General features: G+C 44.9%; 1 protein-coding gene across 1 annotated transcript in view; it reads left to right on the top strand.

The window, feature by feature from the left end:
- Positions 1 to 14,961, top strand: part of smarca1 (SWI/SNF related, matrix associated, actin dependent regulator of chromatin, subfamily a, member 1) — a 92,803-nt gene that overhangs the window by 21,527 nt on the left and 56,315 nt on the right. The window contains exons 5-7 of the mRNA XM_055643572.1: positions 9,348 to 9,448; positions 12,653 to 12,753; positions 13,862 to 14,041. Coding sequence (XP_055499547.1) covers positions 9,348 to 9,448; positions 12,653 to 12,753; positions 13,862 to 14,041 — 382 coding nt within the window. The remainder of the gene's footprint in view (positions 1 to 9,347; positions 9,449 to 12,652; positions 12,754 to 13,861; positions 14,042 to 14,961) is intronic.

Below are 14,961 nucleotides of genomic sequence, written 5' to 3'. Positions count from 1 at the left end.
TGGCTTGGTAACATTGTAAATTGTCCCGACTGTGTGTAGTATAGTGCTAGTGGATGAGGATCGCTGGACGGCACAGATTCGATGGGCCAAAGGGCCTGTTTCCGCACTGTATCTCTATTCTAAACTAAAATTGATCCTCAGTCCATGCCAGTATATTAACATCAATGCTCAAATATTGTTTAATTATCTATTGTACTTCAGTTTACCATAGGGGTAAGTCCAAATATACTATACCAACTTGGGTCAATTGTTCTGCTGGTTGCCGATTCTAACAATGGATTTGCCAAACATGACCTCCCTTTCCTAAATCCATGTTGACTTTGTTCAACCCACTCGTAATTTTACTGCCATTATATGCCGTTTGTTTCTCCATAGCCATATAAAAATGAAAACATATTATAATACTTAACATACTATTATTAATTATTAGGCCAACTTACTATTATTAATTAGGATAAATAGATATTCATAAATGTATACAATATTAGTATATCATGTAGGAAAGAACTGAAGATGCTGGTTAAAATCGAAGGTAGACACACAATGCTGGAGTAACTCAGCGGGACAGGCAGCATCTCTGGAGAGAAAGAATGAGTGATGTTTCGGGTCGAGACCCTTCTTCAGATGATAATACGATAAATATATGATAAGCATATTTTGTATGCTTAACGTAATATAAACATACAGATTGCTTATTTCACATTTTGTATAGTCTGTGGATTGTCACTTTGTCGTGGTGGAGAAGCTTATGTGGTTCTGAGATCCTGAGAGCGATGCCGTCTGGAGCTATGTTCCTGGTAGGGCCACCCATGGCGGTAAGGTCGAGGGGGAGGTCTCTGACAAAGAGCATCCAACCAAGACCTTAATGGTGGAACAGGCGGAGGATGATGGCTGACCTTAATGGAGCGTCACAACGGCTGGGAAGGCGGATGAAGGCTGCAGCAGAAAAGGGTCTCCGGTCATCTTGGACTCCATGCCACTGGATCCTGTCCCAGATCTGTCAAGGAATGTGTGGTGGCTGTCTGTGCACCAGACTCCCCACGATAAACAAAGTCACGCACAGGCGTCTTCCATGAGGACATTCATACTCGTTTTGAGTGACCGCTGATGATACGAAACACCATAAGCTTGTAATACTTCTCTATATCTATAATTATGCTTCTGTAAATCTGTCCTCAATGTATAATGTTAGATGTAAGCCCCTTACTGTGTTGCCAAGGTTTACGTAGCTTTATGCTTGGCATGAATAGAAGCAAGCGTTGGAGTTGTGAAGGAGTTTTAAGCTTGAAAGCTTAACATTTAATTTAAGCTTAAATCCAGTGCCGGATTTAGATGAAGAGAGGCCCTAAGCTGTTCCACTTGTGAGGCCCCCAACGACCGGACAGCCATGGCGGCCAAATCTCCCACAATTCAAAGCGAGGGAGAAAGTGCCCAGCGCCGACCAGTTGCCGTTGCAGTGCGCATGCGCAGGGCGGCCAATGATGTGCTGGCCGTGGTTGTGCGCATGTGCAAGGCGGCCTGCCGTGCCGGCAGATGAGGAGCGAGCGGAGCCCGGCGGCCCGGACACGGATAGCGGGGGGAGATGGAGAGAGAGAGATAGAGAGGGGGGCCGCCCAGAGTTGAACGGTAGGTGTTCTGCCTTGGCCGGAGGCCCCCCCTAGACCTCGAGGCCCATCAATTTTTTCGGGGGGCCCCCTAGAAAGTGGGGGCCCTAAGCTATAGCTTGTTTAGCTTATACGTAAATCCGACACTGCTTAAATCAAGTTGATAATTTACATTTTTAATAATGTTATGATTTTCTTTTAAGCAACTTATAATATCTGACCCGTAACATCACCTATCCATTTTCTCCAGAGATGCTTTGCCTGACCCACTGAGTTACTCCAGTATTTTGTGTCCATCCATAGTAAAGTTATAGGCAGACACAAAATGCTGAAGTAACTCAGCGGGACAGGCAGCATCTCTGGAGAGAAGGAATGGGTGACGTTATGGGTCGAGACCCTTCTTCAGACACAGTCTGAAGAAGGGTCACCCATTCTTTCTCTGCAGAGAAGCTGCCTGTCCCGCTGAGTTACACTGGCATTTCAAGTTCAAGTGAGTTTATTGTCATGTGTCCCTGAATAGGACAATGAAATTCTTGCTTTGCTTAAGCACACAGAAAATAGTAGGCATTTACTACAAAACAGATAAATGTGTCCATATACCATGATATAAATATATACACACATGAATAAATAAACTGGTAAAGTGCAAATAACAGAAAGTGGTTATTAATAATCAGAGTTTTGTCCGAGCCAGGTTTAATAGCTTGATGGCTGTGGGGAAGTAGCTATTCCTGAACCTGGTTGTTGCAGTCTTCAGGCTCCTGTACCTTCTACCTGAAGGTAGCAGGGAGATGAGTGTGGGGCCAGGATGGTGTGGGTCTTTGATGATACTGCCAGCCTTTTTGAGGCAGGTAGACATTTAAACCGGCATCTGCAGTTCTTTCTTACACAGAATAAAGTTGTGATCATTTGCACACTCGGGACTTTGTTAGTGGTGGAGTGGCAGATTTTCAGACTGTTGTATTTCTTGTAATATCACAACACCCTCTTATTACATGTTATGCAGTTGATGTATAGTATTATAATCCATTTTTCAGCAAACCCCGTAAGTTTGAAGGGAGCAGAGGAAACAGTGTTCCGGTGTGTTCAAGAATTTACTCGCTAGAATTTAGAAGATTGAGGGGGGATCTTATAGAAACTTACAAAATTCTTATGGGGTTGGACAGGCTAGATGCAGGAAGATTATTCCCGATGTTGGGGAAGTCCAGAACTAGAGGTCACAGTTTAAGGATAAGAGGGAAGTTTTTTAGGACTGAGATGAGAAAATCATTTTTTACACGGAGAGTGGTGAATCTGTGGAATTCTCTGCGACAGAAGGTAGTTGAGGCCAGTTCATTGGCCATATTTAAGAGGGAGTTAGATGTGGCCCTTGTGGCTAAATGGATCAGAGGGTATGGAGAGAAGGCAGGGATGGGATACTAAGTTGGATGATCAGCCATGATCATATCGAATGGCGGTGCAGGCGCGAAGGGCCGAATGGCCTACTCCTGCACCTATTTTCTATGTTTCTATGTTTCAAGGGGATCTGGGCCCCAGTGAGTTTAAGGGAACTGGGTTCTGGTGACTTTCAAAGGAGCATGAGAACTGGGGTGCTGGTGAGCTTGAAGGGAATGTATGAACCCAAGGGTTTGGCAAGTGAAAGGACACACAGTACTGAGGCCCCAGTAAGTGGGTCAGTGGACAGGAGCATAGAAAACGCCACTCTGTAGCCAGATGCCTGACCAAATGGTCCGATAATAAACTATTAGAGTTTTATTATTTCCCAAACAAAACTAATGATTCTAAACTCTGGAGAAGGGTCTCGACCCGAAACGTCACGTATTCCTTTTCTCCACAGATGCTGCATGACCTGTTCAGTTAAAGGGCCTGTCCCACTTGGACGACATTTGCGCGTAAATTACGCGACATCATTTACGCGTCACGACGCACGACACACATGGTGCGCATTACGCACGCATGGCACGCACGGTCTAGCGCGGCGTCCCAGGATTTTGGGCTGTACAAAATCTTCGCATGCCATCTGCGTGACGCTCAAATGACGCCCAAGTGGAACAGGCCGTTTACTCCAGCATTTTGAGTCTATCTTAAACTAATGACACAATGGTCTTGTGCTAAGTTCATAAGTTATAGGAGCAGAATTAGGCCATTTGGCCCATCAGGTCTACTCCCCCATTCAATCATTGCAGATCTATCTATCCCTCTCAAGCCCACTCTCCTGCCTTTCCCCCCATGACCCCTGACACCTATAAGGATATTGTGTTTTTTTTTAAATACTTTGGGACTGTCCATCATTTTTGCTTTTGAGTTGCAGAACAAATCATTTATTAAAGAGTCATAGACAACAGGAGTATCAGAGGTAGACAAAAATCCTGGAGAAACTCAGCGGGTGTGGCAGCATCTATGGAGTGAAGGAAAAATGCAACGTTTCGGGATGAAACCCTCCTTCAGACTGAGAGGGAGTTTGTGGGGGGGGGGGGGGGCGTTAGTTATCTGGGGCGGGAAGAAGAAAAGAGAGAGGTGGAGAAACTTCGGAGGGAGGATGAGAACTTCTTCAAAGTAGGCATAACTTGAGGAGATTTCACAGTGGAGTAGACAAAATGTTTAAGAAGGAACTGCAGATGCTGGAAAATCAAAGGTAGACAAAAATGCTGGGGAAACTCATCGGGTGAGGTAGCATCTGTGGAGCGATGTCCCCAACATGATTTATGAGGATGTTACCCAGACTCGAGGGCTTAACCTACAGGGAGAGGTTGAGCAGGCCAGGACTTTATTCCTTAGAGCGCAGGAGGATGAGGGTTGATCTTATAGAGGTGTATAAGATAATGTGTGGAATCGATAGGGTAGATACACAGTCTTTTACCCAGAGTAGGGGAATCAAAAGCAGAGGTCATTGGTTTAAGGTGAAAGATGTACTAGGAACCTGAGGGGCAACTTTTTGAGCGCAGGGGGTGCGGTGGGTATATGGAACGAGCTGCAAGAGGAGGTAATGGAGGCAGGTACTACAACAGCTTATAAAAGGCATTTGGACGAGTATATGGAGAGGAAACATTGAGAGGGACCCGAGCCAAACATGGACAGGTGGGACTAATGTAGATGTGGAATTTTGGTCAGCAGGGGCAAGTTGAACTAAAGGGGCTGTTTCCATGCTGTATATTGGGCATGTCCCACTTTCACGACCTAATTCACGACCTTTTTTACTCGTGGACATTTTTCATCAGGCTAGAAAATAAAGCCCGATCTACTTGCCCCCAAGAGTACCTACAACTAGCATCACGACCTCCGCCGACCTCGTGCCGACCATGCTGCGAGTATGAGTCAAGGGTAAACTCGGCAGAGGTCGTGAATTAGGTCGTGAAAGTGGGACAGGCCCTTAACTCTATAATATTCCCTAATCTCCCAAGCTCTAAAATTCTTGTTATTCCACCTGAAAATTTCCACGATGCCAATATCGCAAAGCTTCTTACCACCAAATTGCTCATCTTTCTATTCAGGTGTAAATGATGGATGAGCTGCAATATAAAATGGCAATTTACAACTTGAGAGTTGTCTTGTACAGATCATGCCTTCCATCTGGGTTTCCATAGAGTGATGTTAATTTTTCTTAAGATAGTAACAGCTGTTACATACACCCACGCAGTCCCCCCTCAGAGCTGTTACTCTGTTCCTGTCGAGCTGCTGCATAACAGACCTTTCCTATAGTTAATTCCACTCCAGACTCCTTCTGATGGGTTATTCATCAGAGTTAGCTGGAATGGTGGGTGGACTGAACGAAGATTTAAAATGGAAGTCAGGGCTGAAGTCCAGAGGTGGTATTCTCATTTAATTGGTGCATTGCTGAAAATGTAAGGCCGCAGGTTACGCTGCGGAGAAATATGAAGAGGAGCTGACTTGTAAACAGCTTAGTCCCACAAAGTTGCAAGTTGATAATAAATATCTATTTTTAAAACAGGAAAATCCAGCAACTGGGTTTAGGCGGATTCAAAATCAGAGCAGCAGGTCACAAGAAAAGGGAATCGAAGAGCAGAGAAAGCAGGTAGCAGAAGAGTAGGTTTTTTTTTTAAAAAAGCAAACGCTTTGTGAAAGAAAATATAAATGCAATGTAATCATATGGAGCCTCTCACATCTCTCCAGTACTTCATTTCATTCACGTGGTAACTTTATTTGAATGAATTATGGCGATTTTAAAGACAGGCACAAAGTGCTGGAGTAACTCAGCGGGTCAGGCAGCAGCTGTGGAGAAAAGGTTTAGTTTAGTTTAAAGATACAGGGCAAAAACAGGCCCTTCGGCCCACCTAGTCCGTGCCAATCAGCGATCATCCCTATACACTAACACTATCCTACGCACTAGGGACAATTTACAATTTTTACCAAAGCCAATTAACCTACAAACCTGTAAGTCGTGGGATGTGGGAGGAAACCAGAGCTCTTGGCGAAAACTCACAGCGGACACAGGGAGAATGTACAAAACCGTACAGACAGCACCCATAGTCAGGATCGAACTTGGCTCTCTACTGCTGCGCCTCCATGCAGCCCTTGGAAAAGGATGGATGATGTTTCGGGTTGGGACCCTTCTGAAGGAGGGTGCTGACCCGAAGCATCACCCATCCCTTTTCTCCAGAGATGCTTCCTGGCCCGTTGAGTTACTCCAGCACTTTTTATCCATCTTTGGTTTCAATCAATCAATCAATTAATCAATCAGATTTATTCATCACATACACAATAAAATGCAGTGAAATGAAATTGCCATCAGCTGTACAATCAAAAAGAACACACAATACACAATAAAAATTTAACACAAACATCCACCACAGCATTCTTCACTGTGGTGGAAGGCACAAAGTACAGTCAGTCCTCCTCCGTGGTTCGGGCCAGATGTACAGGCCCTCTCGTCTGGATGGTAAGTTCCAAATCGGTGCTTCCCTACCGGAGACCGCGGCTTCATGATGTTGAAGGCCGCAGGCCGGCGGTCGGAAATCTTCTCCGGGGATCCCCAACGAAGGATCCCAGGCTCCGGACGCCGTGCCTGCGACTAGAAGCTCCGCAGACCGCGGCTTCAGGCTGAACAGTCCACGGGCCAGCGATCGGAGCACTACCTTCTGGCGATTCCGGCATGGGTTCGCCCCGCTCCGCGATGAAAAAGGTCCAGGCTCCGAGCCCGACTCCGGGAAAGGCCGCACCAATCCATGGTGTTAAGCCACGAGGGAGGTGACATGGAAAAAGTCACCTCTCCGTGGAGGAGGCGACCAAAAGCGGTTCCCCCTTTCCCCCCCCCTCATGACAAACACGCTGCTGGCAGGGCAGCTGTCTCACAGCGCCTCCACCGACCAACATCTGCAGTTCCTTGTTTTAAACCAGCATCTGCAGTTCCTTGTTTCTACATGGCAATAATTCTGTTGTGTACCCGGCATATTAAAAGTAACAAGTTGAATGTCTGATGTTAATCTGTTTTCCATTGGTATTGATTTAGGGAGGAATGTTGGCCAATTTGTGGTCACTTTTATTTAGTTTCATAGGACTTCTGAAGTCCAATGTTCGACTTCTAATTTGAATTACTGCAGAAGACTGCCATATATGTCTACACAACAGAAAGGGGTTTGGGAGAATTAAAATTGATATGAGAAAAACCTAGATGCTCACAATTTTTTTTACCCGGGTAACAGATGGGTGGAGTATGTTGTAAAATACATAATAATCCAATATGATGAAAAGTTGAGACTTACAGATTATCTTGGTTCACGGAAAAGTCAACATTCGTATGCTTCAGCTGATTTCTGCAATTGCCACATTTTTGTGCCAGGGATTTGCACAAATGCAATGGCACAGCAGCAGCAGTAGAGCGGCAGCGGGTTCGAACCTGACTATGGGTGCTGCCTGTATGGCGTTTGTACGTTTTCCCCAGGTGCTCCAGTTCCCTCCCACACTCCAAAGACGTATAGGTTTGTAGGTTAATTGGCCGAGGTAAAAAATATCCCTCGTGTGTAGGATAGTGCTTGTGTACGGGGATTGCTGGTCGGTGTGGACTCAGTGGGCCGAAGGGCCTGTTTCCCCGCTGTATCTATAAACTAAACTAAACTAAGCATCAATTTTAATTTCTAAATTAATTTTGGTGTCATCTGTAAACATACTGTTTATTCTTATGTACATTCTCAACTAAATCCTTAATATATATGATAAACAGCAGAGGACCCTGCACCAATCCCTGTGGCACACCAATGGTCACAGGCCTCCATTTTGAAAAAAGCGGGCCTCCACTGCTTCCCTGTTACCAATCCAGTTTTGTATCTCATTGTCAATCTCACCCTGGATCCATCCCATGTGTTCTAACCTTCCAGTCCAGCCTACCATGCAGGTATCTTGCCAAAGGCCTTGGCAAAGTCCACATACACAATGTCTACCACCCTGCCCATGTCCATCATTTTGGTCACCTCTTCAATAAAACTCAAATCAGATTTGCGAGATGCACAAAATCATGCTGACCATCCCAATTCAGTCCTTGCCCTTGTTGTCATTGCGAATAAATCCTGTATCTCAGAATCCCTTCAGTATAGTACTTTCAATATTCTCTAAGGTAGACAAAAATGCTGGAGAAACTCAGCGGGTGAGCATCTATGGAGCGAAGGAATAGGTGACGTATTTAAGAGGGAGTTAGATGTGGCGTTTGGTTCTTAGACTAGATTAATTGTCTTCTTGGGAATGGGTCAGTGTAGGAAGTGGATGAGAAAGTGGGATAATGAAGCGGGTGTGAAAGTGGGATGACAAAGAACCCGTGCAGGTCAGTGTGGGCTTGGTGGGCCGAAGGGACTGTTTTAGGGTAACCGCGCGGAAACAGGCCCTTCGGCCCACCGAGTCCACGCCGACCAGCAATCCCTGAACACTAACATTATCCGACACTCACTCACTAAGGACAACTTACAATTTTACCGCCTATTAACCTACAAACCTTCACGTCTTTGGAGTGTGGGAGGAAATCGGAGCACCCGGAGAAACCCACGCAGGTCACAGGGAGAATGTACAAACTCCGTACAGACAGCACCCGCAGTCAGGATCGAACCCGGATCTCTGGCGCTGTAAAGGGCCTGTCCTACTGCACGAGCTAATTCAAGAGCTCTCCGGAGTTTAAAAAAAAATCAAACTCGCGGTAAGCACGTAGAATGTATGTAGTGGGTACGTCGGAGCTCCGGACGTCTCTTAGCGGCTCGTAACGCTAACGGCAGGTACTCGGGAAACGCGGTAAGCTCGTGAAGACTCGGGAAGATTTTTCAACATGTTGAAAAATGTCCACGAGAGCCCCAAGTCCCTTCGAGCGGCTATTACCGTAATTCTCCAATGTTCAAATCGGGGGAAACTCGGGGGAACTCTTGAATTAGCTCGTACAGTGGGGCAGTCCCTTAAGGCAGCATCTTTACCGCCATGCCACCGTGCCAACTGTTTCTACGCTGTATTTTTCTATATTTAAAAACAAAGTTTCTCTATTCGCTTATGAAAACAGCAGCGTTTTGCTGATGTATGTGTTTCATCGTCTTAGTGCAATAATGGGATTCTGCATTTGCTAAGCTAGTTCAGCGCCACCAAGCTAACGCTGGCTCTCGCACCATCTTAAAATCTGCTATATCTGACTATATCTACTGTTATTGCATTAGTAAACTTAGGTTGACAAATATATTGATGAATCATAAATGTTATTACATTACAAATTTTAAATCTTTACTTTTCCCCGCTGATCCTGATCTTGCCAACATGAAGTAATCGTCACCGACGCACTGAACAGGAGGAGGATGAAGAGTTGCTCTCCGAGAGCAAAAAGACATCAAATGTGTGCGTTAGATTCGAAGAGTCGCCATCCTGTAAGTATAACCACGATAAGTTGCCTTGTTAGTGCTAGCACGGAGTCTAGCATTGCATGGAAACAGGCCCTTCGGCCCATGCCAACCAACATGTCCCATCTACACCAGTCCCACCAGCCCGCTTTTAACCCATTCCCCTCTAAATCTTTCTTGTACCTGTCCAAATGTCTTTTAAATGTTGTTATAGTACCTGCCTCAACTACCTCTGGCAGCTCGTTCCATATAACCAGAGACCTTTGTGAAAAGGTTGCCCTGAGGTTCCTATTAAATTGTTCCCCTCTCACCAGAAACCCATATCCCCTGTTCTTGATTCCCCTCCTCTAGATAAAAAACTCTGTACATCTACCCTATGTATTCCCTCATGACCTTATACACCTCTATAAGACTAACCTCATCCTCCTCCTCCGCTCCATAAAGTGGTGAATCTCTGGAATCAGAGGGTAGTTGAAAGTTCATTGGCTATATTTAAGAGGGAGTTAGATGTGGCCCTTGTGGGATCAGGGGGTATGTGGCTAAGGGGATCAGGATGATGCTAGGAGCGGGATTAGGCCATGATCAGCCCTACTCCTCTATGTTTCTATGTTTCTAAGACATAGGAGCGGGATTAGGCCATTCAGCCCATCACTTGACCTTCACAGCTGTCTGTGGCAATTCCACAGATTCACCACCCTCTGGCTAAAGAAATTTCTCCTCATCTACATTCTGAAGAAACTTAATCTGAGGCATTTGCCTCTGGAACTACCTTTAGAAAGGAGATGAGGAATTTCTTGAGGAGGGTGGTGAATCTGGAATTCATTGCCACAAGACCTCGGTACACATGACAATAAACTGAATTGAACTATCTAGGCCTTTCATTATCCGGTAGGTTTCAATGAGATCTCCCCCCCTTCCCCTCATCCTTCTAAACTCCAGCAAGTATAGGCCCAGAGACCTCAAACACTTCTCGTGTACAAGCCTGCCCAACCTCTCCTGAGAGCTCAGGCCCTCTAGTCCTGGCAACATTCTCGGAAATCGTTGTCTACACATGTTTATAAATGTTTTACGGGTTTTTATTTCATTGTAAATTGAATCCGATCTTACAAACACTAAGTATTTCAATTGAATTGAAATCCAATTATTTTAAAATCAATTCTAAAGAGCATATGTGTGTAGATGCAATACCTTTTGGTTCCTGTGAATGGCGCTGCTGTCGTTATGATGGCCTCTGTAACTCAGGAGTACTGCAGTGAACCGGCAGAATCACAGGATCATTTTCTTTCCCATGTCTTTAACTGATCGGATACTTACAGGAGGTCATTCTTGAAAATGATTTGAATATAAATTATGAGTATCAGCATGATCTAGCCTGAACTGTTGTAAGACAATATCGACACAGCGCCAGAGACCTGGGTTCGATCCTGACTATGGGTGCCATCTGTATGGAGTTTGTACGTTCTCCCTGTGACTCGATGGGTTTCTCCGGGTGCTCCGATTTCCTCCTACACTCCAAAGACATACAGCTTTGAAGAAAGGTCTCGACCAGAAACGTCGCCCATTCCTTCTCTCCAGAGATGCTGCCTCACCCTCTGAGTTACTCCAGCATTTTGTGTCTACCAGCTTTGTAGGTTAATTGGCTTCTGTAAAAAAAATGTTAAATTGTCCCAAATGTGTCGGATAAGTGTTAGTGTACGAGAATCGCTGGTTGGCGCGGACTTGGAGGGCCGAAGGGCCTGTTTTCTCTGAAGGCTAAAGACAGTTGATCAGTATTAATTATTGCGTACACATACAGCATGGAAGCAGACCATTTGGCCCAGGGAGTCAATGCTCACTATCGACCACCCATTATCATCAGTTTTACTTTAACCCCATGTTCCTGTATTCTCCCCACATTTCAATCTATTCCCCGAGATATTTTTCACATTAAATCTCTGTACTGAACAGATTTGGTTAATTGAGACACGAGGAACTGCAGATGCTGAAATATTGTGTGGAACATAGAGTGCTGGAGGAACTCAGCAGATCAGACAGCATCTCTGGAGGATATCAATAGACGACGTTTTGGGTCGGGTCCCTTTTTCGGACTTAAAAGATCGCCTGTCCATGTTCTCCAGAAAATGTTGCCTGACCTACTGAGTTACTCCAGAAAATGGGTTTTATTGTTTTAGGAGACCTTCCGATAAGCACACAGACATACGGGAAATGGAGGGCCCACTGAGTCCGCGCAGCCCAATGATTCCCGTACACTAGCGCTATCCTACACTCGGGACAATTTTAGCAAACTTTACAGAAGCTAATTAAACCACAAATCTGCATTTCCTTGGAATGTGGGAGGAAACTGGAGCTCCCAAAGAAATCCCACGCAGGTCACGGTGAGAACGTACAAACTCCACACAGAGAGCACCTGTAGTCAAGATCGAACCAGGGTCTCTGGCGCTGTAAGGCAGTAACTCCACTGCTGCGCCACCTCAGTTCTGGGCAATAAAATTGCTGTCACCTCTCATACCTGGTGACCAAAGTCCCATTATCACAATTCAGTGACTTTGTTTTTTTTGTGATACTTGGTGTATTGACCCTCAGTCTGTGAGGGTCACAGTATATCCATCCGAAGACAGGTGGAAGGATCCCTCACGCCCATTCCTTACGTCATTTCCTAGTGTGGCACATTTGGCCGAGCTGTTGCCTCAGAGCGACAGAGATACTGGTTTGATCCTGACCTCGGGTGCTGTCTGTTTGGAATTTGCACATTCTCCCTGTGACCATGTGGGTTTCCTCCACGTGCATCGGTCTCCTCCCACATCCTAAAGATCTGCTGGGTTTGCAGGTTCATTGGCTCCTGTAAAACTGCCCCAGGTGTGATAACCCCAATAATATACTTGCATTACATGGAACTAATGCGAATGGTTGGTTGATGGTCGTGTGGACCCGGTGGGCCGAAGGGTCTGTTTCCATGATGTCTCTTTCAGCATTACTTTGATATCTCACCGCACACTCACACTCTCAATGATTCTTTTGTAGCAAGTGAAAATCATGTCATTCTTTGCTCAATTATACAAATAATGTGTTGTATAAGTCCTCTGAGGGCAGACGGCTGCTGTAATCATGTAATATTATGGACACAATCATCAAACAGCTGCCTTTTATGTGTTGGAAGCTGCATTAAATTTGCGAGTGTGATTAAGGGGATAAAGTCCAACGTTTCTTTTCAATTTTTGCTTTGAATTCCAGATGTGAAGTCGGGAACCCTCAGAGATTATCAAATACGAGGACTGAATTGGATGATTTCTCTTTATGAAAATGGAATCAATGGCATTCTTGCCGACGAAATGGTAAGGAGGAGAATTTAAGGAAGAACGTTATTACGGAGTTGAGCTTACATCAGATCAAAGTGTCAATATTAAGTTGATACACTTGGGGGATATAAGGCATTCCCTCTGGTCTTGGACATATTCATCCTGTTAGATTAGTGACTTGGGGGGCAGAAAGGAAATGTATAATCGCGGTGTGTGTATTTCTTTGTAAATGGATCCCGGTTTCATGTGAGGTTGATATTTGTGGCGCCACGACTGTTTAATGATTGGCTAGGATAAGTGTAAGGCAGGATGCGAGTGTTTAGCATTTGTATTAGTGAACACAACTTCAACAAACTGAACTATAACAGCCTATTGCACTTTATCTGTTTATTTATGTGTGTATATATATATATATATTCTATGGTATATACACACTGATCTATCTGTATTAGAAACATAGAAAACATAGAAATTAGGTGCAGGAGTAGGCCATTCGGCCCTTCGAGCCTGCACCGCGATTCAATATGATCATGGCTGATCATCCAACTCAGTATCCCGTACCTGCCTTCTCTCCATACCCCCTGATCCCCTTAGCCACAAGGGCCACAGCTAACTCCCTCTTAAATATAGCCAATGAACTGGCCTCAACTACCCTCTGTGGCAGAGAGTTCCAGAGATTCACCACTCTCTGCGTGAAAAAAGTTCTTCTCTATTTATGCCTACAATATCCTGTTGTGCTGCAGCAAAGCAAGAATTTCATTGTCCTACCTGGGACACATGACAATAAACTCTCTTGACTTGAATTAATCGCCCATAGTTTCCTTTATTGAGCAGATACTGGTAGCCTAGGGGTTGAGAGCAGGCATTGTGGCCCGAACGCGACCCCAACCAGTGAAGGGAGGTGCCCATGATAAACCCAATGATATACTTGCACCTACACGTTAATTTTTTCTGTGCTTGTTAACATATATATAGCTTATATATAGCATGTGGAGTTATTGTCAGCATAAATGTGTATAAGCAGTCTTTGGGCTTGGTTTTCTTTGTTGAGCACTTATCCTGGTATTAGAGCAATAGTTTCTTTAGTAATATTATTTTGTCAAGAAATCCTACATCTAAAATGTTGCTTGTGTTATAAACCCAGGGTCTTGGCAAAACACTACAGACCATCGCATTGCTTGGCTACTTAAAGAACTACAGGAATTTACCTGGGCCACATATGGTGTTGGTGCCAAAGTCCACCTTGCACAATTGGATAAAAGAGTTCAAGCGCTGGGTTCCTTCGCTCCGTGCAGTTTGCCTTATCGGGGATAAAGACCAACGGGTAAGGAATATACTTCAAGAACGCCTCTAAGCCAACCTTTCCTATTCTGCAGCGATTATGATTTGTCGAATTCTTTAAATGAAACAAAAATGAGAAGAGCAATCATTTTGCGGAACCGCCAGACGTTTTTCCTACTTTCTCTTCAGGGTTGTGAGGTTTAGTTTCAAGAGTGTTCAACAACGTACACAGATGAACTTTAGCAGTGATTCCTTCTACAAGATCAAATTGGCAGATGCTAGCAATCCTTGTGATGAAGGGATTGTTGTTGATCTTAACCTGTGACGTCCCTTGACTAACACAAGTATAAATCCAAATTCAGACAATGCAATACATCTGAAATAAAAGATTGAAAAGACTAGATGGGCATCAGAGTGGTGCAGTGGTGGAGTTGCTGCATTATAGCGCCAGAGAACCTGGCTTGATCCTGACTAGGGGTGCTGTCTGCATGGAGTTTATACGTTCTCCTTGTGACCACGTGGAGTTTCTCCAGGTGCTCCGGTTTCCTCCCACAGTCCAAAGACGTGCAGGTTTGTAGGTTAATTAGGCTTTGGTGAAAATTTCAAATTGCCCCTAATGTGTGTAGGATAGTGTTGGTGTGCGGGGATCGCTGGTGGGCGCGGATTGAATGGGCAGTCACAGGGAGCAAGTACAAATTCCGTTCAGACAGAACTGAGGTTTGAATCGAACCTAGGTCTCTGGCACTGTAAGGCAACAACCCTATTGCTGCTTCATTGTGAAGCCCTAATATCTCTTTACTAAAACTAAACCCAGGTCGTGGATTGTGCTGACTGATGTCCGGTCACCAGTCATGGTCCACGTGTCGACTGTGATAGTGATACATGCAGGACATTGGGAACTATAACGCAGCAATATCAGCCTGGTTATGGGACCAGCACTCCAGTGTGTTCAGGATACAGAAC

The sequence above is a fragment of the Leucoraja erinacea genome, chromosome 12 (genome assembly GCF_028641065.1).
Source record: "Leucoraja erinacea ecotype New England chromosome 12, Leri_hhj_1, whole genome shotgun sequence".
Classification (NCBI taxonomy): Eukaryota; Metazoa; Chordata; class Chondrichthyes; order Rajiformes; family Rajidae; genus Leucoraja; species Leucoraja erinaceus.
This window is presented reverse-complemented; position numbering and strand designations above follow the sequence as displayed.